Source organism: Sardina pilchardus, chromosome 21 (assembly GCF_963854185.1).
Source record: "Sardina pilchardus chromosome 21, fSarPil1.1, whole genome shotgun sequence".
NCBI lineage: Eukaryota > Metazoa > Chordata > Actinopteri > Clupeiformes > Clupeidae > Sardina > Sardina pilchardus.
Window position 1 is genome coordinate 26,108,718 of NC_085014.1, and position 24,327 is coordinate 26,133,044.

Genomic DNA, 24,327 nt, shown 5'->3' on the forward strand with positions numbered 1-24,327 from the left:
AAGACTGATAATTATAGCTGGATAGCCAAACTAAAGGACCAGCACAAGGTAGGTTTGTGCAAGGAGGAGACAGATTCTTATTACAAACACAAATAATTTCTTTATTTTTCCAAGTTGGTAACAGAATTAAGCAAAAGCAATAAGAGAGTGACAAACACAGCTGAAAAAAGAACAACATACACACAGAACTGGTTAAGTAGGCTTATGGGTTATTATGGGTATGATGGAAAACACATAAACCAGGAGGAGAGACTTACCACAGGGAGGCGTTCTGGAAGGAGGGTCAGGAGGACCACACGTGAACACACACACACTGCACTGAACACCACGGTGTCACTACAATGCAATGACGGTGAGACAGAAATTCCCTACCACCAGGTGCCTAGCCTCCCTGCCGTGTCCTCACTCCTGAAACAAAGAAAAGAACAGAACAGAACACAACCAAACCCACACTGGTCATCCAACATAGCCCTACATTGGCATTGACACACACACACACACACACACACACACACACACACACACACACACACACACACACACACACACACACACACACACACACACACACACACACACACACACACACACACACACACACACTCACACTCCCTAACTAATTATAAGGACTCATCTGTGGACTTGAACTCGGACTTGTGCATTAGGACTTCATTTTTCTTCTCTCCTTTTCTCATCATTAGAGCTGCCAACCTTTCCCTAAATATTTTTGTAAAATGTAACCCCTCATAGCATTACTCTGACCAGCGGAGTTTTAAAGTTTACGATGTCTACTATGTCATCTATTTATGAATTACAGGAATGTCTGTCTGTCATTTGCATGTATCTCAAACCATTCCTCCAATTGCTTTCAAACTAGTGTCTTGCTATGGGCACGAGTAAGTGCAATGGCAAGTTTGGCGTTGTTTGCTAGGCGGGGCCCCCTCCGGCTCAAGCGGCTTGGACTGAGTCTCTGGAGTATTTCTTTTTTTCTCTGTGACCCATGGCGCACCAAGGAATAAATAAATAAGTCTTGGCCCTGGAGCGTTTGCTGGTCTGGACCTCCAGGGGGACTTCCGCTGCCTCACAGCCTACCTGGACCACAGGACTTCCCTACTCAGCCCAAACGCCCAGGGCCAGACCACCAGGCCTACTCCGGCCAGAGGGATCGGCCCACACCGCCCTGGACATAGCCCTGGACATCGCCACGGCCAACTCTGGATAAGCACAAGTTAACCTGTGTTCACCAGCTTTCACAGTCCGTATCCATACTGAAAATCAAGATCAAGCGAGCTTTTGCCCTTCTGCTCCATGGGAGGTTTCTGCCCTCACGAGCTTGCCTTAGGACACCTGCGTTACAGTTTGACAGGTATACTGCACCAGTCAAACTCCCCACCTGCCACTGTCCCCAGAGCGGGTCGCGATGGCTCGCGCACCGTGTGACATCAGAAGCGAGAGCCCGTCAGGGGCTCGCCTCCCCACCTCACTGAAACGATAAGAGTAGTGGTATTTCACCGACTGTCCAGAAGAGCCTCCCACTCATTCTTCAGCCCTCATTAATGAGAAAGGCCCTCGGTTGCACACTCCGTGCGACACTGGCAGGGGACTCGCTGTGGAACAAACAGGTTCACTCGGGGCTTCCCACAATTTGGCCCATAAAGACCGTCTACAGGTGCCATTTTTCTCCACTTTGCTCAGACTGATATTGAGGCTTATATTTGAAGGGCACACCTACCAGGCCCTGTTTCTTGGGCCACTCAGGCATACGAGGCAAAACCGTTACAGGGACCCATTCCTCCTTCTGGTGCTGTAGTATTAGCAATCACCGCACCGAACCTTCACACTACCGTTAGACTTCGCATCGCGGGCAGAGGAATTGCTTTTAACTGCAGCAACTTTAATATACGCTATTGGAGCTGGAATTACCACGGCTGCTGGCTCCAGACTTGCCCTCCAATGGGTCCTCACCCATGGGTTTAGGATACGCTCATTCCAATTACAGGGGCTCGAAAGAGACCTGTACTGTTATTTTTTGTCACTACCTCACTGTGTCGGAAATGGGTAATTTGCGCGCCTGCTGCCTTCCTTGGATGTGATAGCCATTTCTCAGGCTCCCTCTCCGGAATCGAACCCTGATTCCTCGTTACCCGTGGTCACCATGGTAGGCGCCGAAAGTACCATCGAAAGTTGATAGGGCAGATATTCGAAAGACAAATCGTCACCACCGAGGCCGCGTAAGCAGCCCGGGGTTATCTAGAGTCACCAAAGCACGAGGCCCCCGGATGGGTTTTTGGATCTGATAAATGCACGCATCCGCAGGCCCCCATGAGGGGGCCCAGTCAGCGCTCGTTTGCATGTATTAGCTCTGGAATTGCCACAGTTATCCAAGTACGGGTGGGAGCGATCAAATGAACCATATCTGTTTTAATGAGCCATTCGCAGTTTCACTGTACCGGCCTTGTGCACTTAGACCTGCATGTCTTAATCTTTGAGACAAGCATATGTTACTGGCAGGATCAACCAGGCAGCTGCTGGACATTGTGAACCGGGGGATGCGTTTCTAGGCTGCCGCTGGGGGTTGAGTCTCGCCACCCGCCCGCCGACGGCCTCCTGTATCGGGCCACTGAGTCAGACGGGTCGGCTGTGTCTCGCAACAGAACGTTTCGGCGCTGGGGGCGGAGGCTCCGTGGAGCCCCATGTGCCCCCGGCCTGGAGGCTGACGCGCTGGGGGCGGGGAGGGGAGGGGGACCGGACCTGCTGGATTGATCGGGCGGCCTCCCCCGGCGCCTCTAGTATTCATACGGGCCAGAGAGAGGGCAACCGAGGCTGGGCGAAGCGAGCTGGAACGCTTCCCTGGAGCTCAGAAATGGTCCGTATATTTCTAAGTCCACTTTTTTCTGCCGCTGGGGGTTGAGTCCGGCCACCCGCCCGCCGACGGCCTCCTGTATCAGACCGCTGAGTCAGACGGGTCGGCTGTGTCTCGCAACAGAACGTTTCGGCGCTGGGGGCGGAGGCTCCGTGGAGCCCCATGTGCCCCCGGCCTGGAGGCTGACGCGCTGGGGGCGGGGAGGGGGACCGGACCTGCTGGATTGATTGGGCCAACCCTGGTGCCTCTAGCATTCATACGGGCCAGAGAGAGGGCAACCGAGGCTGGGCGAAGCGAGCTGGAACGCTTCCCTGGAGCTCAGAAATGGTCCGTATTTTTCTGAGTCCACTTTTTCGGTGCACCTTCATTAACGTGCTGGCACCCCACCAGAGGGGGGGGGGTTAGGTACCCTCCTGGCCAAGGGGACCTGCCTGAGAAGTGTCCGAAGCCGTCGGGCGCTTTTCTCGGCGCTCCCCTGGCTTCGTTTCTGGAGCCTGCCACTTGCCCAGGCTATATAATTAAATAAATGAGGGACATAGTCTCTGGAGCGAAAAGTTGTCTCTCTGCCCATGATGAACCTAGGGACATAGTCTCTGGAGCGAAAAGTTGTCTCTCTGCCTATGATGAACCTAGGGACATAGTCTCTGGAGCGAAAAGTTGTCTCTCTGCCTATGATGAACCTAGGGACTTAGTCTCTGGAGCGAAAAATTTTCTCTACCCATGGTATAAATTCGCTCCAGAGACTATGTCCCTAGGTTCATCATGGGCAGAGAGACAACTTTTCTCTCCTGAGGCTATGTCCCTCATTTATTTAATTATATAGGCTGGGCAGGTGGCAGGCTCCAGAATTGAAACCAGGGGAGCGCCGCGAAAAGCGTCCGACGGCTTCGGACACTTCTCTGCCAGGTCCCCTTGGCCTGGAGGGTACCTAACCTCCCCCCCTCTGGTGGGGTGCCGGCGCGTTAATGAGGGTGCACTAAAAAAGTGGACTTAGAAAAATCACGGCACTTTCTAAGCTCCAGGGAAGCGTTCCATCGATCGCCAAGCCCCGGTTTGACCCTCTCTGGCGGATGGGAATACGAGACGCGCCTGGGGAGGCACCCCGACCGTCCAGGGTCGGACCCCCCCCCTCCCCGCCCCAGCGCGTCCGCGGACCTAATTCTGAGCTCCAGGTATAAGCATTCCAGCTCGCTTCGCCCAGCCTCGTTGTCTCTCTCTGGCCGATATGAATACTAGACCGTCCAGCGGATCGGGCCCCCCCTCCCCGCCCCAGGGCATCAGCCTCCAGGCCGGGGGCACATGGGGCTCCACGGAGCCTCCGCTCCCAGCGCCGAAAGGTTCTGTTGCGAGATTCAGCCGCCCCGTCTGACTAGCAGTCCCATACAGGATGTCGGCTGGCGAGTGGCCGGACTCAACCCCCACGGCAGCCTATAACGCATTCCCCGGTCCTCAAGGTCCACACACACGGACGTGTGTACCAGCTACCCACGCTGCGTACACCCGCATGGGGCAACCTCTCCGGAGGCCAATCCAGAGGCAACGAAAGCCCCAGCGCGGGCCGGGGACGGGCAGCTATCCAGCAAGCTGGCTGGTTGATCCTGCCAGTAACAGCTTGTCTCATAGACACTATAAGTGCACACGGCCGGTAAGTGCAGCGAATGGCACATTAAATCAGATATGGTTCCTTTGATCGCAGCCCACCCGTAGGATAACTGTGGCAATTCCAGAACTAATAGGCCTACATGACTGACATCTGCTTTAGGAACATTCTCGCTCAGCCACAGTTTTAGTTTCATAATTTGTCTTTTAAAAGAAACATTGTCTAGTCTTCGGCGTTATCATTCATAGCCAGAACTGTCAAGTAACGAGTTATAAGCTACAAATACTTTGTTACCTTACATAGGTTACCTGCTGGCTTTCAAAAACTAGCCGTCTAATTTGACAAAGCATATGAGGTAAGTGGAGAGTTTGTTAATATCAGTTGATTATTTACACAATATAGTAACCTGTTAACGTAGCTACTAATGGCACACGCAATGTTTGCTATGGCTAGATACTAGATTACATGACATGGGTTTGCTAGCGGTATATTGTTGGTGGGCACTGTGAGATTTGAAATTCAACTTTAGCCAAAAGTTATCTGAGCTTATATTACCGCTGTATGCGATATTTGTAAGTTAATTCTGTAAAGATATAGTCTACTTGATAGTGCATATAGGCTACTGTAGGTGACCATGCGCCCGAGACCAAAACTGGGCCTAATCAAACCGTTAAGTTTGACTATCAATCTGATTGATATAGATACAAGGTTTATCTTTTTAAAAAACGGCCACATTTAGTTTGTCTTTTAATTTCCCGGGGACAGGCAACCAAAAACGGGAACACCTGGTCACTCTAGACATGATCTGTAGGCCTATGAGAGTGCGTGCGCCTCTGTGGGGCAAATCATGTCTCCAACTACCATATCAGCCGAATGCTGTTTACAATGAATCCTAGAGCTCCAACTACCATCTATCAGCCGAATGCTGTTTACAATGAATTTAGCTGGTTCGAATTTCGACTGTCTCATCAATAATGCTCCTTTTCAGTCATGCCAGCAGCTCCTTGTCTTAAGCTATCCTAAAACAGCTGTAGGCTAAGGGTCTATATTCTGGTCTGCTCAATATAACTGCACAGACCAGTGAAACTGCTCCCTAACTTGTAGTCTGACCTTCATTCATGCACTTCAGGCATGACATTTAATACAGCGGAAGTCCTAGATAGTCTGAGTTTGTGGTTTTAGAGAAATAATATGAAACTCAATCTGTGCCTGTGCATTCATTTTTCCCCACAGGAGAAACAGCCGACTCGTCTAGAGAGGTAGACTACACGCAACTTACTTCAGCAGCCCTCAAAAGGAAGTCATCCACTGAAGGTTCTTTTTTTTCTTGATTACTGTAATCACCTGGATTAATCATGAATTTTGACAGCACTAATGTATACTGCATATAGACAACCATACAAGGGAAATAGCCACTAAGCCTGCCCTGGGTATACTAATTTTCTTGGCCAGTTTTGTTATCTTACATCTGTTGCCCTCACAAATTCCTGCAGGTGGCTAAGCTTGGATGTACATTTACATACTAATAGGTTATTGATAACATGCCCCTGAAATTTGACTTTTACACCATTAATACTTAAGCAACTAGTCATATCTTCCGTTCCATGAAACACATGTTTATGCTCAGTAGTACACATATTGTATCTGCATTGTTACTAGCATGCGTTCATGTTCAGTGGACATACAGTATACAGATGAAACAGATAGCTAGTGCATCCCAAATTTTTCAACACTAACATTTTAATATATCATTTTAGTCATTATGGGGTGGGCTAGTGGGGTAGTGCACTATCGGCCCCTGTGCCGTGGCCTCAACTTTTGTCCTTAATGGCATTTTTTCGCTTACATTACTTTTACTTTTATACTTTAAGTAGTTTTAAAACCAGTACTTTTATACTTTTACTTAAGTACAAAGTTTGAGTTGATACTTCCGCTTCTACAGAAGTCGTTTAAAACCGTAGTATCTTTACTTCTACTTGAGTAATGAATGTGAATACTTTTGACACCTCTGTTCATAGCCCGAAGGAACAACTACAGCAGAGAACCGTTTCCAAATCTCGCAAAACTCTACGAGATCTTGCTAAGCTTTTGTATCAAGCACTGATGCTGTGCCAGTGTGGTTGTTCGTCGTCACGTCAGCCAGAGGATCCAAGGACTGCATCAACCAGAAGTAAGTGAATTATCTTTTTATTGAGCCTTGTTAGTGGTTTAAAATTGCAACTTTAAATGCATCTAACTATCTGCTCATATAGTGTTCATTGTGAATGTTTCCATCTGTCAAAGTAGAAAATGCTGCTATGCATTTAAAAACACTTTTGAACAAAAAAAAGTTTGACATATTTCCATGCTCAAATAGACTCTAGAATGCTTTCCCTCTGGAAAGATCGCTTTAAGTTTCATTGCTCGCCTTGTGTCCTTCTCTATCAGCGAGTGACAGCACTCATCAGCAGCCTGCCAACAAGGGAAACAGCGATAGCCAGCAGCCCACCAGCGAGAGGGACATTGCGCCACAACCCGGCTCTACGACGCAGTGTCGCAGAGCGGTCGCCGATGTCACGATGGACGTGATGTCGAGGGAGGAGATTCGGAAGGTGCAGTCGGAGGACGCCATGCTCAGCAGAGTGTGGGCATGGATTGAAGCTGGCCAGCGCTCGATCCAGAGACCAAGGTGATTCATTCGCAGGCCTTTCACAGTGCTCGCACGCTCCGCTACAGCAATACACAGTCGGAGCTCCCATGGAGAGGGTAGCCATTGATGTCGTGGGAACCGCTGCCGGTCACAGAAAGGGGAAATCAGTAGGTGCTCTTCAGGAGCTGATTGATGCAGCAGAGAGTATGGGGAATGATGATGAAGAAAACGACACAGGTGAGATACTTTAAAACAATTGAACGATTTTCTCTCAGTTGGAAAATGTATGAAGTTTGACTAAGCTGCTAATCACATCCTTGTGCCTCTTTTTCATAGAGCATGGGATCATGAACTTGCAGGGATACTTCTCTTACTCCACCTGATTCCACCGGTTGCACAAGGCTGCTAAAGACCCGGGAAGATGTCTGCATCCATGGCAGAGAATCATGTTGTCATGTTCTTAAAGGTTGGTGAATGATTCTTGTCGCCATCAGTTCTGCATATGTGCCGCCTTTTAGATTAGGCCCACGTCAGAGTGTTGCCCTCTGTTGCATTGTTTCTTTCTAGCATTCAAACAATGTAATTGTTGTTGGTCAAAATATTTTCTCCACTCGCCTACCAGTGTATGGTGCTTGTATTGAGATGTTCTCAAAGTAATGCCGACGCCTCATTTGTCATTTAAGCTAAACGCTGTTTACCCACTTCTCAAATTTCAGAAATAGAGTTTATACACCTCCTAAAAGAGTTTATGCACATGCACAAAATGCGACCTTTAACATTCTGAAATCACACTACATTATCCAGATTTACACTATGTAGGCTACACTCATCGACACTCTTGAATCATGCTATTGATATTGTCATACAAACATTCTGAATGTCTTTTTCATCATCTGATATGGCACTTTAAGCCCTGCATTAATGTGAAAAAATTCATTCACAGACTGGAAACAGTGTACAAGAACATCTGGATGCCATACAGGAGAGCAAGCAGCCATTCCTCCTTGCAGCTGGACCCAAGAAGAACACCATCCATGCACAGTACATTGTTCTCGACAAGTATGCCATCCCATGCATGTCAGCCATTGCAGTTGGCGACTTTGATGAACTGCTCAAGAGTCATTTTGTGTTCGGTACGTCCTACAACAAAGTGCTTCACAATATGTACACTTTTATCCACGAAATAGACGTCGGCCAAGTAAAGGAAACACCTAGGTATAGCAGAACTAGGGGCAAGGGAGCAATACAAAAGGGCAAGGGAACAATAAAAAAAAGATGTTGTGCTATGTTTGTGGTCTTTTTCAGGGTACAGAAAACACTTAAACAGAGTACATTGTGAAATTTCAAATAATGTGCAGACAGTTGTTTGTGCTGTTAGTCAGCAATATTCTGATGACAATCGGCCAACTGATTTGGCTACATGCCCTAGTACAAGTTCCTGTGACTTTATTACAAAACGCTCAGCTTTTGATTTATGTGGGTCTGCTGTGGCTCAGTTACAGATGGCAGGTGTGGGTCAATGTGCCGTAAATTCATTTGTCAATACAATGGAAGAAGCTGCCCATGAAATTCAAGCGCATGTACTGGAGCTTGCTTTTAAATGTCTTTAAATATCTTTATTCTTCACTTGATCAGGCCACAGCAACCACCACCAGCTCCTATAAGTCTGCACTCCCATACAGGTCATGCCCAATGTCCGTGGGTTGGGTCAGGTGCCTGCCTTCAGGGATGTCATGTAAGGAAAGGCTGGTGAGAATTGATCATTTTGTGCTTTTTTAAGTTTCCCCCTTTTTATCTGGGCTTTTTGCTGTTGTTTTTTGTTCAGAATACTCTTGTGTGTTTCATGGATATTATGTTCAAGCAATACTGTAAAAAAAAAAAAAACTGTTCTATCATAGCCTACTGTAAACAGTATTTATACTCTACCTCCTGTAGTGAACAGTAAAAAAAAGGGGAAAAAATGCTTTTTCCTGGAATTCTTTTGAATGTGAACATTATGTGGACATTACATGTGGACATGCCGCCTTGAAACAAAAGGATTGAAAGCAAAGGATACTGTTACAAATCTCGGTGTATTAATCGACAGTGATCTAAATTTCAACAGTCACATGAAAATGATAACTAAATCAGCTTTTTATCACCTCAAAAATATTGCCAAACTGAGAGGGCTAATAATGTCAAAACATGACTTAGAAAAACTCATTCATGCATTTATCTCCAGCAGGGTTGATTACTGCAATGGGCTCTTCACAGGCCTTCCTAAAAAGACTATCAAACAGCTTCAGATGATTCAAAATGCAGCAGCTAGGGTTCTCACAAAAACAAAAAGAACTGAGCACATTACTCCAATTCTTAAATCTCTGCACTGGCTTCCAGTATGTCACAGAGTTGACTTTAAAGCACTACTAATTGTTTATAAATCAGTAAATGGAGCAGGACCTAAATACCTATCAGACATGTTTCAGCAGTACACACCTTCTCGTCCTCTGAGGTCTCAGGAGAAAAACCTCTTAGTAACACCTGCTGTTAGAACTAAACATGGCGAAGCAGCTTTGAACCGACTTTCTGATGACATTAAAAAGGCCCCAACTGCAGCCTGTTTTAAATCTAGACTTAAGACCAAATTGTTCTCAGATGCTTTCTGCTAACTGTCTCTAAATTATTCCATCTGGAGTCTTTTATGTTAATTATTCCTTATTGATTTGATCTTGATTTATGCTTTGTTTTTATTTTCCATTATGATCTTTTTATTATTATTATTATTATTATTATTATTATTATTATTATTACTATTACTCTTTGCCCATCTATGCTTTTGTCTGCTATAATTACTGTTTGGTTTTTGTTTATGTAAAGCACATTGAATGACCTCTGTGTATGAAATGTGCTATATAAATAAACTTGACTTGACTTGACTTGACATACAGTTCCCAACCAAGAAATGTAGTGTAAAAATGCTGGATTGCATGTTTTGCATAGCCTGACGAGCCAGACCCACATGCCGCCGCTAGGGGCGTCTAGATTTATGTTTTGCATGCAAATACCTGTAAAACTGAAACGTATGCAGTTTTTGTAATGTCAGCAGTAGCCAGTATTTGGACACCTAGTGCACTCTAAATGACTGCATGTATCTTGTGAAGTGAAAACAAGCTTCATTCTTTCATTTTGAGTCAGGTTTTCAGTGTTTTGGTAAAGTTAGTGTGTGCAGAGAAATGACGAGTTAGTATGTATCAAAATATGGTGTAACAACATGGAATGTGTTTTTGAGAGGAAATTGATCCATTTGGCCGTGTTTTGTAGGCGTGAGTCTGTGTTAAGAGTTTCGAAAAACTATCTGAAGTATGGGTAAGCGCTTGTAGCGATTGAAAAAAAAAACTGCAAAGCGTTACACGGACCGAACACTGTCTGTGTAGTAGATCAAACAGTAGGCCTGAAGGCATGACAGTAAAAGAAAGCATGAATCAGATTGGAAAGAATCGAATGAATGAATAGACTGTCGCGCATTGATGACGTCAATTGTTGTATCCACGGACATGGCGGCAGAAGGTTCTGAAGACCTCAGTGGCAATGGAGAAATGGATATTCCAGAAGGTTAGGTTAATTTTATTTAAGAGAGCATGAAAATATTGTATTTTCTATAACTGTCCGCTCTAACTATGGCGTTTCATTCACTTGGAAAATATCACTTATTAGTTAGCGTCCTTCTTAAACACGATGATGGCTAACTAGCTCACAGGCTAGCTGGTAACGTTATCAGCAAATGCCACATTATCTTAACATGAGCCAACGTAGCTAAAGTTCCTCTGGTCTTCCAGGAAGTGTGTCACTATTAGCAAAGCTTATATGTAGAACCTTTCTATTAACTATTAATAAGTATTTACATTAAACACTTGTCAAATGTGTTGAGCAATAGATTCTGTGTGGGACTGTGCTAGTTTAAACACGCAACATACCATGAAGCTATTAACGTTAGCGAGCTAGCATAACATTTGTGGCCACAAACATTTTTAAAAGTTAGGAGTTCGTTAAAACAAATTGTTTACATAATAATAAAATGTGTCTGGTGCTTGTTCGGTGGGAAATTAGAAGTCATTGATGTCATTCTGTTCACCGCGAGTAAATAATAGCATTCAAACAACAAATAAAGTAGTTCGTAATAATATGCAAGAAACATTTCTACAGCATTAGGCTAGTTATCACTATTCTGTATTGTTTCTCAGCAGAGCTCGGAGACTCTGAAGCCTTTGTGGCTCCAAATCCTGAGAGTCAGGGTTGTGTTGACACCGGAAGTGCAGTGATGGAAGCAGCCGAGGCTCCTGCACCTTACACAATGCCCGCGGTGGAGGGCGACGAGGAGGATGAGGGCGAGCTCCCGGTGGACTTCGAGAGGCTGTGGAAAGCAGCCCACGACAATCCCCAGGATTTCTCTAGTTGGACAGACCTGTTACAGTACTGTGAACAAGAGGTGAGAACTTCAAGATTAATCAATCTCTGCATATTGATGAAGAGTTTGCTGTAATTGTAATGCATTTCTTCACATTGAATGTAGATGGTCAGTTCTCAAGCTATATGCAATGCACTGAGTGTTACCATCTTTTGTAATCTTACAGCACTTTGATCAACTGTTGTTGTTTTTTAAATGTGCTATACAAATAAATTGACATTGACATTGACTGGAGCATTTGAGACCTCTCACCTACCTGTCCTCCTTCCTCTAGGGTCACATGACTGCTTCCCGCAGGGCTTTGAATGCCTTCCTGGTGCGATACCCACTGTGCTATGGCTATTGGAAGAAATTTGCAGACATGGAGAGGCGAGCTGCAAATAATGTCAAGGCAGAGGAGGTAAGAGAGAGGATGTGCATTGTATTGTTTGGTGTTGGTGATGTCAACCCCATTGTGTACCTTTGGGCACACTGAGGCACAGTCGTGTCCTGAGGATGTTGTGAGTGAAGAGAGCGGGGAAATCTCTGTGCTCTGGTTGATCGTCTGTGTGCTTGTTGTGTTGCAGGTGTGTGTGCAGGGCTTAAAAGCTATCCCTTTGAGTGTGGACCTTTGGATTCACTATATCAACTTGTTACTGGGGACTCTGAACATGAACCTGCCTGAGTCCACACAGCGCATTCGCAGGTATGCAGTAGTAGTGCAATAATCCTGTCTGTCGCTCCTCATGTGTCTGTCCACTTTCAGTGAGCATGTTTAAGACCCCGTCCTGTTTTGTTGAGGGGACGGTAGGTTTCTCCTCTTAGGTTTTAAATACCTTGAGAAGAAAAATGGAAAGCCCATGTTGAAACCTGTCAAACTGACCTAGCTCCCCCCTGATGTTTGCTGCAGCGTGTTTGAGGAAGCTGTGGAAGCGGCTGGGATGGACTGGCACTCTGACCGGCTTTGGGACCTGTACGCTGAGTGGGAGAAGGAACAAGGGAACCTGAAGGCCATGACTGTGGTCTACGACCGGGCACTCAGAATACCCACACAGCTCTACCGAGGACACTATGACAAGTAAGGCAGCCTCACGATGTTCCACTGACTGAGACCTTGGGCATTAATTGCCTTTAAAGTGTGATTAGAAGTGGCAAGCTAAAGGTGTTAATGGAAATATCATGAGCTGTACACAATCGAGGTATGTTTTCTCGCTGTGATGTTTTGCTAAGGCAATTCTTTTACATAAAAGATGTCCCTCTGTCTACTTCTTTGCAGGCTGAAGACTCACATTAGTTCCAATCCGCCTCAGGACATTCTGTCCGCGGAAGAATATGAGAATCTGCGAGCAGAGTATAAAGAGAGCCAAGCTCAGGGAGAAGGATCCAACCCCACAGAGGAGGAGGAGGAGAGACCACCGGGAGAGGAGGAACCCGCAGACAACGACAACGGCAAAGACTCGGTAGTGTGTACCACCTGCGAGTGTATTCACCTCCCTTGTCTTTTTTCCAGGGTGCAATTCTTCATTTCTCTGTTTCATCCAATTAGGAAGAAGCTGTGCAGAAGATGCAGGAGCTCCTCCTTGCCAGCAGGGAGAAGGTGTTCCAGGACAACGAGGCCGAGGTCCGCAAGAGGTGGACGTTTGAAGACGCTGTGAGTATCACTCTGACTCCCCTCAGTACACAGTCTTCAGTTCAAAGTGTGCTGTGGTGGTGATTTGGCTATTCCACATTAACCATTAACCTGTTCCTGTTTGCACTAGATCAAAAGGCCATACTTCCACGTCAAACCACTGGACAAGGCTCAGCTGAAGGGCTGGCAGAGCTACCTAGACTGGGAGATGGCCGAGGCCCAGGGGGCCAATGAGCCCCCGGAGGGCACTGAGGGGGCGTCAGCAGAGGAGCAAGAGGTCCCAAAGCCAGCAGCAGGCATCTCGGACCACAAGCGAGTGCTGATTCTGTTTGAGCGCTGTCTCATTGCCTGTGCCCTCTATGAGGAGTTCTGGACCAAGGTAATGTACGGGGCCGTCTGGTAGAAGACAGAAGGAGTCTAGCACAGGATTTTGTTCTAAAAGGGCGAAAGTTAAACCTGGCGTATTTTTATGTGTGTGCAGTATGCCCGTTACCTGGAGCAGTCGAGTGTGGAGGAGGCACGGATTGTGTTCAGGAGAGCCTGTGAGGTTCACCTGCCCTACAAACACTCCATCCACCTGCTGTGGGCCACGTTTGAGGAGAGGCAGGGTAAGAAATGTACACTATGCATATGAAGGTGACCCTTGGATAATGAATGAAATAATTAATAATTTCCTTAAATCCTCTTCAGTGCTGAGGTATATACAGTACCCTCCAGAATTATTGGCACCCTTGGTAAAAGTTGACTAAAAATAGGTCTAAAAAATAATCTTTAGGTGATTTATTGTACTCCCACAATGAAAACAATGAGGAAAAATACACCCTGCAAGGGAAGCAAATTTATTCTGAGAAAAAGGAAAATCTCATAAAGAAATAAATGTTTTTAATAAAAACACGTCACTCACAATTATTGGCACCCCTACTTGTAATACCTTCTTAAACCTCCCTTTGTCAATAAAACAGCATGTAATATTCTTCTCTGACACCCCATAAAGATTGAGAATACAAAGTAAGGGATTTAAGACCATTCATCTTTACAAAACCTCCCCAGATCGTCCAGATTGCTAGGTCCACACTTGTGCATTCTTCTCGTTGACTCATCCCACTGTTTTTCTATGGAGTTTAGATCAGGGGACTGCTATGGCAATGTCTGAAGCTTGATTTTGTGTTCAGTAAACCATATTTGTTTTGATCTGTGCATTTGTTTTGGTTCATTGACCTGATGAATGATCCAATCATGACCAACTTTTAGGGCCTTGGCAGAGATTGTTTGATTTCCTTTGAAAATGTTCAGGTTTTTCTTGGTGTTCATGATGCCATGCACCTTAATTAGGTTCCCAAGGCCTTTGGGAATTAAAACAGCCCCACAATAGCACAGCCCCTCCACCATAATTCTGATTAGGCATGGGGTTAGTTTTAGTATAGTCATTCTTCTATGTACGCCAAAGACACCTTAAGTGTTTTTAGCAAAAGAGCATAATTTTATTTTCATCTGACAATAGACCACACTCCCAGACATGTCATGGTACCATTCAGTAACTCCTGCCATTTACATTGTTCATTAAATGACTCTACTGGCTTTAACCTGACATGCTGTCTAAATAATCTATTAGCAGTGAGGTCACTTTTGAAGATTTTTGGGGGGGACTTGGTGACCCCAAGATGATAGCTTTGTCTGTAACTCTCAACAGTGGTTCTTATGGATTTTTTTGCCTATCATACCATCCTCCATACTGTGCGTGGGAGCAAAATAGCCATGGGTCTTTGTCCAAGCATGTTTGCCACATTTCCAGATGATTAGAACCTTTTAGTCATCATTTTAACTGGAAATATAGGCATTTTCAACAAAATACCTAGTTTCCATAGACATTCTCTTACTTACAAATGTCAACACAATTTCCTTTTATTTCAATTTAGTGTATTCTCTTGTCTCTCCAATGTTGAAAAATGACTAGAGGATTTAGCCTCTGAGTGACTTTATTTTCATACCATAGTGAAAAAGAACGTCATGAACTACTTCTGAAAGTTCACAGACACTCTGATTTACTTTAAAACGTTGCATTTACATAGGAAAATGCTCCTGTTAAATGTTGTACATAATATGTTTCAGGGGTGCCAATAATTGTGAGCAAGCTGTTTTTGTTAAAAATATTTATTTCTTTATGAGATTTTCCTTTTTCTCAGAATAAATTTGCTTGCCTTGCAGGGTATATTTTTCCTCATTGTTTTCATTGTGGGAGTACAATAAATCACCTAAAGATTATTTTGTATACCTATTTTTAGTCAACTTTTACCAAGGGTGCCAATAATTCTGGAGGGTACTGTAACTATACAGGTTTTGTAATGCATTGTCTTGGTATATTCCCAATGCCACAGTCCTATTTTATGTTCTAAATGTGATGCTGTCCATTACGTTAGCATGTCTGGTGCTTGCTCTCATTGCATACTGTGATTCTTCTCCTGCAGGAAGCTACAGTGAGGCGCAGCGTATTCTGGAGACCCTGGAGCAAGCCATGCCGGGATTGGCCGTGGTGCGTCTGCGCAGGGCGGGGCTGGAGAGGCGATTGGGCCATCTGGACCGGGCGGAGACTCTACTGACGGAGGCCCTGGAACAGAGCAAAGAGAACCCCCAGCTGCACGCCTTCTACTCGATCAAACTGGCCAGGCTGCTCTTCAAGCTGGGCAAGAATGCGACCAGAGCCCGCAGTGTCCTTCAGGAGGCCATAGACCTCAACCCTGTGAGTCAAAGTCCACCACTCACTGTGGGCATGGGCCATGGTGGGCAGTGATAGTGTTGTGGCCAAGGATCTTGGCTAGCAGTAGTCACAAAAAGTTATGGGTTCAATTACTCACTGCCACTGCTGTGCCTTTGAGCAAGGCACTCAACCCCAAGTTTCTCCAGGGATACTGGCCCCTGCAAAATGTTGCTTTGGATAAAAGTGTCATCTAAGGCTTAGTTCACACTGGCAGTCGAAATCCGATTTTTTGCTTATCTGGATTGTATCTAGCTTGAATTTTGGGTAGTCTGAACGGCACAAAACATGAAATGCGATTTTTCCCATGCTGATTCGCACCACATCCGGAGGTGGTTTCAATATCACTTACTATCGGATATTACAATCTGAACAGTCGAACCACTTGAATAGAATTTCAACGTGCCCCTTTCGTCATTTGCACTGCGACAAACAATTGCAACGTAATTCTGAGTGACGGAAGTGATTGATTGATTAATTGATTCAGCGCGTGCGCCAGGGCTACCAGCAAAACAAAAACCAACGTCAGACTCAAGTCATCATTTTATGGTGAAACATGAAAAACTGTAACGTTAAGGGTGACAACGAGGTGTTTGCGCCGCGGATACGCATAATAGCTAGGAAAATATAAAAAATAAATCCACTTTCATCCATGACGACTTGGTTGTGTACCACTCTACCTAATGAATCCAGGTGTGTGTAATTTATATCGGATCTGAGCATTGCACGCCAAGATCGGATGTGATTGGATGTGATCACTTGCAATATGCAATGAGAACAGTCAGTCAGAAAGATCAGGTTCTGATTGGATATGCAAGACATCCGATTTCGACTGCCAGTGTGAACTAAGCCTAAATGTATTAGTAGTAGAGCAGCCGTGGTGTACTGGTTAGGGCTTCGGGCTTGTATACGGAGGGTTGCCGGTTCGATCCCTGACCAGTCCACTGCGGCTGAAGTGCCCTTGAGCAAGGCACCTAACCCCTCACTGCTCCCCGAGCGCCGCTGGTTGGGCAGGCAGCTCACTGCTCTGGGTTAGTGTGTGATTCACCTCACTGTGTGTGTGCTGTGTGTGTTCACTAATTCGGTTAAATTGGGTTAAATGCAGAGAAATGAATTTCCCTCACGGGATCAAAAAAGTATATATTCTATTCTATTCTAGAGAAAGGTGTGCATATAGCTCTAGTCAAGTCAACCCTCCATGGGATTCAACTGATCCTTCAGAAATTGCATGTTAGAGACCACACAGTTTGATTAGCATTGCATAGACTTGAGAGTTGTGAAGGAGTCTGTCTTAACCTGTGTAACGTGGTGTTTGCTGTAGGACAACAGTAAGCTGCACCTGAATTTGCTTGAGCTGGAGGTGTCGGGAGACCCGCGCACAAACACCGCCGCGGTGCAGCAGTGTGTCACTCGAGCTCTGGCTGCCCCCCTCTCACCCCGGACCAAAATCCTCTTCTCCCAGCGGGGCCTGCAGTTTGCCGAAGACTTTGGCACCACCGTCCAAGGGTAAGCCGCGCCGCACCACACAACCAAAGAAAGAATACCTTCTGCAATCTGATCTTTTTTTTAAAAAAAATCAAAAACCCGAAAGGGGGTCTTGTTTGTCCTTGAAGTTGTCATTGACACGGACTTGAATGTTCTGCTTAAGGAGTCAGGGTTTGCCCCTTGCTGCTCTCAAACTCTTGTCCTATACCTAAGTAGCATCTGCAGAGCATCAGATAGCTGCTACAGCAGTGTCCACTGCTAAAGGCAAGTGAGTCAGAGCATCTCCTACACTGACACCTTATTCATTCCATCCCTCTCCAATCATGCACACCTGGCCTTATTAATACTTGTGTGTATATATGTGTGTGTGTGTATATGTGTGTGTGTATGTGTACCCAGTGAGGTGCACTATGGGGTCACTTCACTCACTGGGTGTCCTGTGTTCTCTCCCAGTGTGCTGACCATGTATGAGGAGCATCAGAAGCTGCTGAAGGAAATCGGCCCGAAGAAAAGGGGAGCAGAGAATGGGTAAGACTGACACTGACACTGAGACTGGGCATCATGACCCTAACCTCACCTTCTAAGAGTTCCACACACCCAGCCTCTGGTTTAACAACATCCACGATGATTATACCAATATACCAGCAATACTATAATAATAATTATAAGTGGTGATATAGTTGATGATGTTGATGATGTTGATGATGAATGAGGACAATTAGTTTAACGTTTGAATAATCCCAGGGCCTTTTCATTTCTCCAAAATACTATTCAGGGCAGTGAATGTTGAAGTTAAGCTAGTGCCGTCATCTGTTCTGTGTTTCTCGGTGCCCGTCCTGCAGAGATGGTGATGACCCAGAGAAAGTGAGCCGCACAGATGATGGGTCTGCCTTGGCCACTGCCCAGACTGCTCCACCCACTGTGCCACCTGTTCCCATGACGGCGCCCCCTCCTCCCATGATGGGGGACATGAGCGGCTCCTACGGAAGCTACAGCAGCTGGTATCAGGTACGAGGAGCTGCGAGCACGTCACTACTGGTTAATTCATACTTTATTTAACAGGGACAGGTCATAACTGAACCAGATTATAGCACAGAGGCTAATTTACATCTGTAGTCCCTGAGCAGGAGTTGATGTTCTAAAATGTTCAGGGCCGGGTTTCCCAAGCCCCTTTCACATTCACCGAATTTAACGCTAAATCAGCCGAATTTAACGTTAAGGCTGTTCCTTTCACATTGACGACACGGGGTGGGGAGTCAACCCGCCTCGGCAATCCAACCCGTCTCGGGGGGTAGTATCAGAGCCGAGCCGTGTTGAATATGAAAGGAACAGAGGTCAACCCCGCTATTAGGGGTGTGTGACTGATGACGTATTTGGCCAGGCAGGAGGTTAAAATACAGGAAACTCACAAGAGACTAGGATAACTTTAGCTGCTGTGTCCACTGTCCATAGATATATGTGTGTCCAACAATCACGTTTTTTATGCTGAGAGAACCTCCTTTTCTCAGCAGCACTTCGGTCAAGTGTTTATTGTTGCTAGGTTACCAAAACCGTCTGCTGCCAGCAGCACGTCTTTTTAGAAAGTTTGCCTAATGATAGCTAACTAGCCAACGAGCTAACTGTCAGAGCAGAAGTTGTTCAGGACTCAGCACACTGAAATATGACTTCGACAGACAAAAGGACCTCATTTGGCATTCAAATAACATAACAAGTGGCCCGCCATCATTTGGAAGCTAAACCACGTAGAACTAGCATGACAGTTGTGTTTATCAGTTTATCTCCGAGGTCCAAGGCATGCTTAACGTCATTGTTCACTCCCAAATTGCGTGTGACGTGCTGCTAGGCAACGCCTCCCATAACTCGCCTCTGAAACCGGCTTCAGACAACCCGGGACCAGAACACGTCTACCTTTCACATTGCGAAATCCCCTGAACCCGCTATTTCTTAAACGCTAATGTATCGTTTCTGAATGTGAAAGGGGCTACAGATTCGTTAAGAAGCTCTTAAGAACCCTTAAAGCTGCCGTCGGCAAGCCTTCAAAATTCCAAGTCTAAAGTCGGAAAATTCAAACTGATACAACTTTCAGGTCCCTCCCCCAACCTCTACCAAGCTCCAAACTGCCCCCCAAACCCCTCCCCCTCTGGAGACGAGGTTGTGTACGTGAGCAGCAGAGTAGCAGCGGTTGGATAGCAGCGTGTGCACAAGCTGTGACTGACAGGTAGCAATTCCTCCCCCCTAACGTTATTGCTTAAACAAAATAGGGAGCGCTCGATTTTTGCAAGCAAGATTACAGGCTTCAGAGGGAGCTAGAGAATTTGGGATTTTTCCTAAACAGCCTATTCAATATTCTACCTCCAGAATCCCATGACCGTTCAAGCTAATATGACAAAAAAAATGCTGCCGACGGCAGCTTTAAGAACTTCTTAGGAGCGCTCTAAGAACGCTCATAAGAAGTTCTTGGCACTTAAGAGCTTCTTAACGAATCTGGGAAACGTGGCCCAGACCAATGTCACGGACTAAAGCAGTCAAAGCATATTTCACCACTATCAGCATTTATTTATGCCCTTTGGCTTTCTCTCTGTCTCTCTCCCCAGCAACCTCAGTATGGAGGCTATGGAGGATACCAGAACCCATGGAATCAGTATAATCAGTATTACCCACCCAGCTAGGCTGAAAGGCCTGCATGACTCACGGCAGGCCACAGGAATTCTGGGATACTGTTTGGTTTCACGGAGATATGCACCCATTCACTGTCGCAATATCCCGGGAAGTGATTAGAGCACTCCTTAAAAACAACGCCTGACCAGGAGTAAGAATAAGGATCAAAGTCATTCAAGGGTTTGAAGTGAAGCTTCACGGTTTTATATTCATTGTTTTCTTCTGTGACACATTGTTGATAACAAGGAACATCTAATATCAGCTCCACATTGTTTTAAGATATGAAATATTTTAACAATGTAGTCAGTTCCAAAAGCCAGACTCCTCCCCTTCACTGAGATTTTAAGGTGTAAAAAATGTGTTATTTTCATAGAAAGTCTCATTTTACATTGAAATGTTAAAGTCCCCAAAGAATTGGTCTTTATGTGTCAATTCACCCATGTTTTAATTCATGCTGGGTTTCTAATCAGTAATAAGGAGCGCAACCATGGGTGTTTTAAATCTTACATCATTCCGGCAGAAAACGTTTTTGTATGTACAGATATTTTTAAGATTTGAATGGTAAATACTCGCAAAACATCTCTTGTGGTGATTTTAGTGTAGTCAGGACTACTCTCCCCTCCCTCCCTCGCATTCTTTAGCCAGTGGATCAATTGCTTCAGTTGCTTCAGCTAGTCATGATGTCGACTACCCCCCCTGCACTGAAACATCCGTTTGTCCAGCATACATTTGTCTGTTAAAACTTTGAAGTAAGAGCTGCCTTTGTTTTACTTTTGTACCTTTGGCTAAGGGAGTAACTGGTAATGTTTTGAAGAGGTAACGATTTGTATTGCTGTATTTGGGCATTGAGGAGATAAGAGTTGCTAAGATGCTGCACCAAACCGAAGTCATTCTTAGAGTAGAGATCTGGACAGAGCCAGCAGGGTACTAGGTATTGTCATATCTGTGTGAATTTACTGATCAGCAACGTTGAGACAGATGCTGCCTTGTTCAGTCACTCGTTATTGAGTGCTCCAATACCATTCCAACCTCTTCTGTTGTATGCTTTATTGTTGTGCAGGCAGTAAAACCACATGTTTTACACACTTGTAGACATTTATTTTTACAAACAGAACCCCATAAGTGACCTGCTGGCTGTTTTTTTTATTTGAATGTCTTTCATGCAAATGTGTTTTTTACACAGTGCTCAATAAAAGTGTCAGTATACCACACAGGCATGTCTTCCACCAGTCATTTAGACAGTGTTGAGGTTGATTTGTTGCTCTTTGCAGGAAGACAAGTCCTGGGAAAATATTGTTGATTTATTTCAAATGGCAAAATGGTGGGTAATAAGCAGCTGAAACATCATTATTCCTGACAGCACCTGGAAAATAGCCCATCATCATATCCTTTGACTTCCTGGGATGCTGTTCATTTATTTACTTCACAATTGTAACAGAATCATAACTGTACCTCATCTGTAGGTGCTTGCTCTGTTTTGATCAACTCCAGTATTTAATAATTAAATAAGAAAACAAACGTGGCGGAGGGGGAAGTCCATTGTTGAGTCAGAAATACTCTCCATGTCAGCGGTAAAACAGAATCTGGAAGAGCTGTGTCATTGGTTTTGTCTCTCTGGAACCCCTTTACTTCTTGGTAACAACGAGGACTGCGGAAGGCACCAAACCTATCACAACAAAGCACATAATACGTTAAAAAAAAAATTGCATTGATATTTGGTTAGGCAACCTCACTTCTCTAATGGACTCCCTGGTCCTGGTTTCTCACCTAGTTCCCGGAGCGGCTTCTCCATATCCATCTCAGTGTAGACGTGGCGTGGGTATGGCGACAGCAGGCCGAAATCTTGATCGCTGCCTCCGTTCATTTGTATGTAGACCCGCACGGCTGCCAGTGGCTCCTGGGCTTTGAATGTGGCTGTGAGTGCTGACCCGTCCAGCATGCGCACCTGGACATGGGCATGAGCTCAGTTATACATCTCATTTATTCATTTAGCAGATGCTTTGATCCAGCGTGACTTACAGACAGAGAATAACGTCCAGGTTAAAGTGCGAAGGAGACCTTCACTATGAATTACTACTGCATCTATCTATCTACTATTACAATCCTTCCTGACTAGACGGAGTAGGCGTGGGTCTCTTCTGCTTCTTTACCTGTATCCTGCACTCATCATAGTCCTTCTTGGCTGGTGGGGGGCCCTGGTTGTCTGAGGGGGGTGGTGAGGTTGCCTCAGGCGGGGGAGAAGAAATGCCAGTCCCTGAAGCGCCGCCACCAAACTAAGACAGCATGGATGGGGTTAGTGCGAGGGTGTTGAAAGAACACGGTATGGCAACATATTTCAATGAGTAATGGATAAGACCGGCCAATCAAGAATCCAGGCACATTACCTTCTGAGCTCTCTCCTCTCGATCACGGGCTATCTTGTCTCGGACCCGCTGCCTGAATCACACAGCAAAGACAGACATTTAGAGGCATGGGTGGAGCTTTTGTATTGTTTATTTTGATCAGCATATCATGAACCTTCCGAGTCTGGCCCGTTTATCACTGGAGGCATCTTGGTCCGATCAATACCGGCCAGAATCTCTACGGCAGTGTCATAATGCCTTGTGCAAGGGAGCTCTTACTTGGCTAGCCGATCCTCCATCTTCTCCTTCCTCCGTTGGTCGGCCAGCTTCTTCATTTCATCATCCTGGAGTTTGGACTTGATCTGCAGGAGCTCCTGGCCCTGCTTCCGGCGCTGCTTCTCCCGCTCCACCTCGTCCTTGCGCTCCCTCTCGCGCCGCTCCTCCTGCTTCACCCTCATCAGCTCCTCCAGTCTGGGACAAGAGACGGGACCAGAGACGGGACCAGAGACGGAACCAGAGACGGGACAAGGTGGTTTGGGTTTTTTTCTTTACTGAGACCATCCCAGTAATTCTCATGAATGAAGTGACCAAAAATATTCACCAACCTTTTCACCTGTGCATTCCTTTCTTCCTCTGTCATGGCTTGCCTGCCATCTCCCTCTTGCATCAGTGCGTTCATTTCCTGCTCCATAGCTATCACAAGTGAAAGATCAGATGAGTTTTGGGACAGACAGGCACAAACTGAGATTAAGGTGTGTGACACCATGGCAGCTCATGCCAGATATAATAAATGGCTCATCACCTTCTGAAGATTCTGACGGTGGTTGTGCTGCGCTCTGCTGATCAGTCTCTCCGCCTACAACATTCCCTGCGGCCGGCACGTATGGCTCATCGATGTCTGGGTCGTTTTCGTGTTCCATCAACCTGGAGTGAGACAACCCTGAGTGAACAACCCATTCAAAACATGTTTACAAGGAATAAAGTAATCGTGGTCTAAAGATTCACTCACCAGTCCATTGCTCTTTCTATCCCCTGGTTTCCCGTGTGCGCCACAGCCTTCTCTCTAAGAATAGATAAACAAAACGCCTCAACTGAATATGGAAACATCCGGACTTCTGTGATGAACAGAATGTAACAGACAACAAATACTGAATCTATTCAAATATTAAACTTACGCTCTGTTTCGGCTGAACCCCATCTCAAGCAGACTCTCTAATGTAGTGCATTCGGCCATGGTTCTGAGGATATTCCAAAATGGTCAATAAATATACAGCCTACAACTATAAATGCTACAACTTTGGTGCGACCACCCTAGCTTGCTAGCTGTCTGTCTGAATCTCACTCTCACCAAACCGGTACATCAGTGAAAATCACTTATAGTCTTATCTCAGAGGACACATTACTAGATAGTAAAGTTAACAAGCAAAATCACCAATTATCGCTCAAATATGTCACATTATTATGATGACAAGGATATTCATGTGCAGTTTCAGAGATAGCTATAGCTGGCTAATGTTAGCCGCAAACTCATTAGCTAAAGCTACAAAGCTAAGCCAACTAGGATAGTAAAACCAACTGTTAAGTTGACAGTTGGGCCGTAAAAGGTGGGAAACGAACTTGAGTCACAATATTTCACGTTACTGAAAGTATATGGCAATTCAAATATATAATGATACCACGAACTTCAAAGCAGGGTGTCTGGGTCTCCAAGGTAAGCAAGCGCTTCTCACATTGGGACAGGGTTTCGTTGTTTCCCCCGTCGGTTTCATGCACCTACGGCTAGCTGACGGGGACAATCTGTACGTCAGTTACAAAAAACTCATTTTCCGGGACGAATGAATCAGCCACTTCTCTGAGTGCCCAGTCGACTTTTGTTAAAGGTATTTTTATTAGGCAAGAGGAGCCAAAACAGAATCCGACAGAGCAAGTTTTAAAGATGATGATG

At 45.5% G+C, this 24,327-nt stretch overlaps 2 protein-coding genes across 5 annotated transcripts; one reads left to right on the forward strand and one right to left on the reverse strand.

The window, feature by feature from the left end:
• Positions 1-10,609: 10,609 nt before the first annotated feature.
• Positions 10,610-21,251, forward strand: si:ch211-114c17.1 (pre-mRNA-processing factor 39). 4 transcript variants are annotated; one of them, XM_062524098.1, is made up of 14 exons: positions 10,610-10,683; positions 11,313-11,557; positions 11,811-11,936; positions 12,103-12,221; positions 12,426-12,593; positions 12,792-12,978; positions 13,062-13,166; positions 13,276-13,524; positions 13,627-13,753; positions 15,611-15,882; positions 17,219-17,403; positions 17,836-17,910; positions 18,225-18,390; positions 19,977-21,251. In XM_062524098.1, the coding sequence occupies exons 1-14, from the start codon at positions 10,626-10,628 to the stop codon at positions 20,049-20,051; spliced, it is 2,157 nt and encodes a 718-aa protein (XP_062380082.1). In that variant the 5' UTR covers positions 10,610-10,625; the 3' UTR covers positions 20,052-21,251. The 4 variants fall into 4 exon arrangements, 3 of the variants coding, with proteins under 3 accessions (XP_062380082.1, XP_062380083.1, XP_062380084.1); XM_062524099.1 differs by having other exon boundaries at positions 12,792-12,975; XM_062524100.1 differs by having other exon boundaries at positions 10,625-10,683; positions 11,316-11,557.
• ubxn1 (UBX domain protein 1) lies at positions 21,169-24,173 on the reverse strand. The gene is made up of 10 exons (XM_062524101.1): positions 24,066-24,173; positions 23,558-23,620; positions 23,392-23,445; positions 23,185-23,306; positions 22,988-23,075; positions 22,662-22,853; positions 22,425-22,476; positions 22,191-22,313; positions 21,808-21,985; positions 21,169-21,706 (listed from the first exon to the last, which is right to left on the reverse strand). Exons 1-10 carry the CDS (start codon positions 24,149-24,151, stop codon positions 21,666-21,668), a joined length of 999 nt encoding a protein of 332 aa, XP_062380085.1. The 5' UTR covers positions 24,152-24,173; the 3' UTR covers positions 21,169-21,665.
• Between the last annotated feature and the right edge of the window lie 154 nt (positions 24,174-24,327).

Coding starts and splice junctions, on each gene's coding strand:
- si:ch211-114c17.1 (XM_062524098.1), top strand. CDS start 10,626: ATGGCGGCAGAAGGTTCTGAAGACCTCAGTGGCAATGGAGAAATGGAT. Junction 12,222..12,425: donor TCCACACAGCGCATTCGCAG/GTATGCAGTAGT, acceptor TGTTTGCTGCAG/CGTGTTTGAGGAAGCTGTGG. Junction 18,391..19,976: donor GCTACAGCAGCTGGTATCAG/GTACGAGGAGCT, acceptor CTCTCTCCCCAG/CAACCTCAGTATGGAGGCTA.
- ubxn1 (XM_062524101.1), bottom strand. CDS start 24,151: ATGAAACCGACGGGGGAAACAACGAAACCCTGTCCCAATGTGAGAAGC. Junction 22,314..22,424: donor GAGAGGAGAGAGCTCAGAAG/GTAATGTGCCTG, acceptor ATGCTGTCTTAG/TTTGGTGGCGGCGCTTCAGG. Junction 21,986..22,190: donor ATGATGAGTGCAGGATACAG/GTAAAGAAGCAG, acceptor GCCCATGTCCAG/GTGCGCATGCTGGACGGGTC.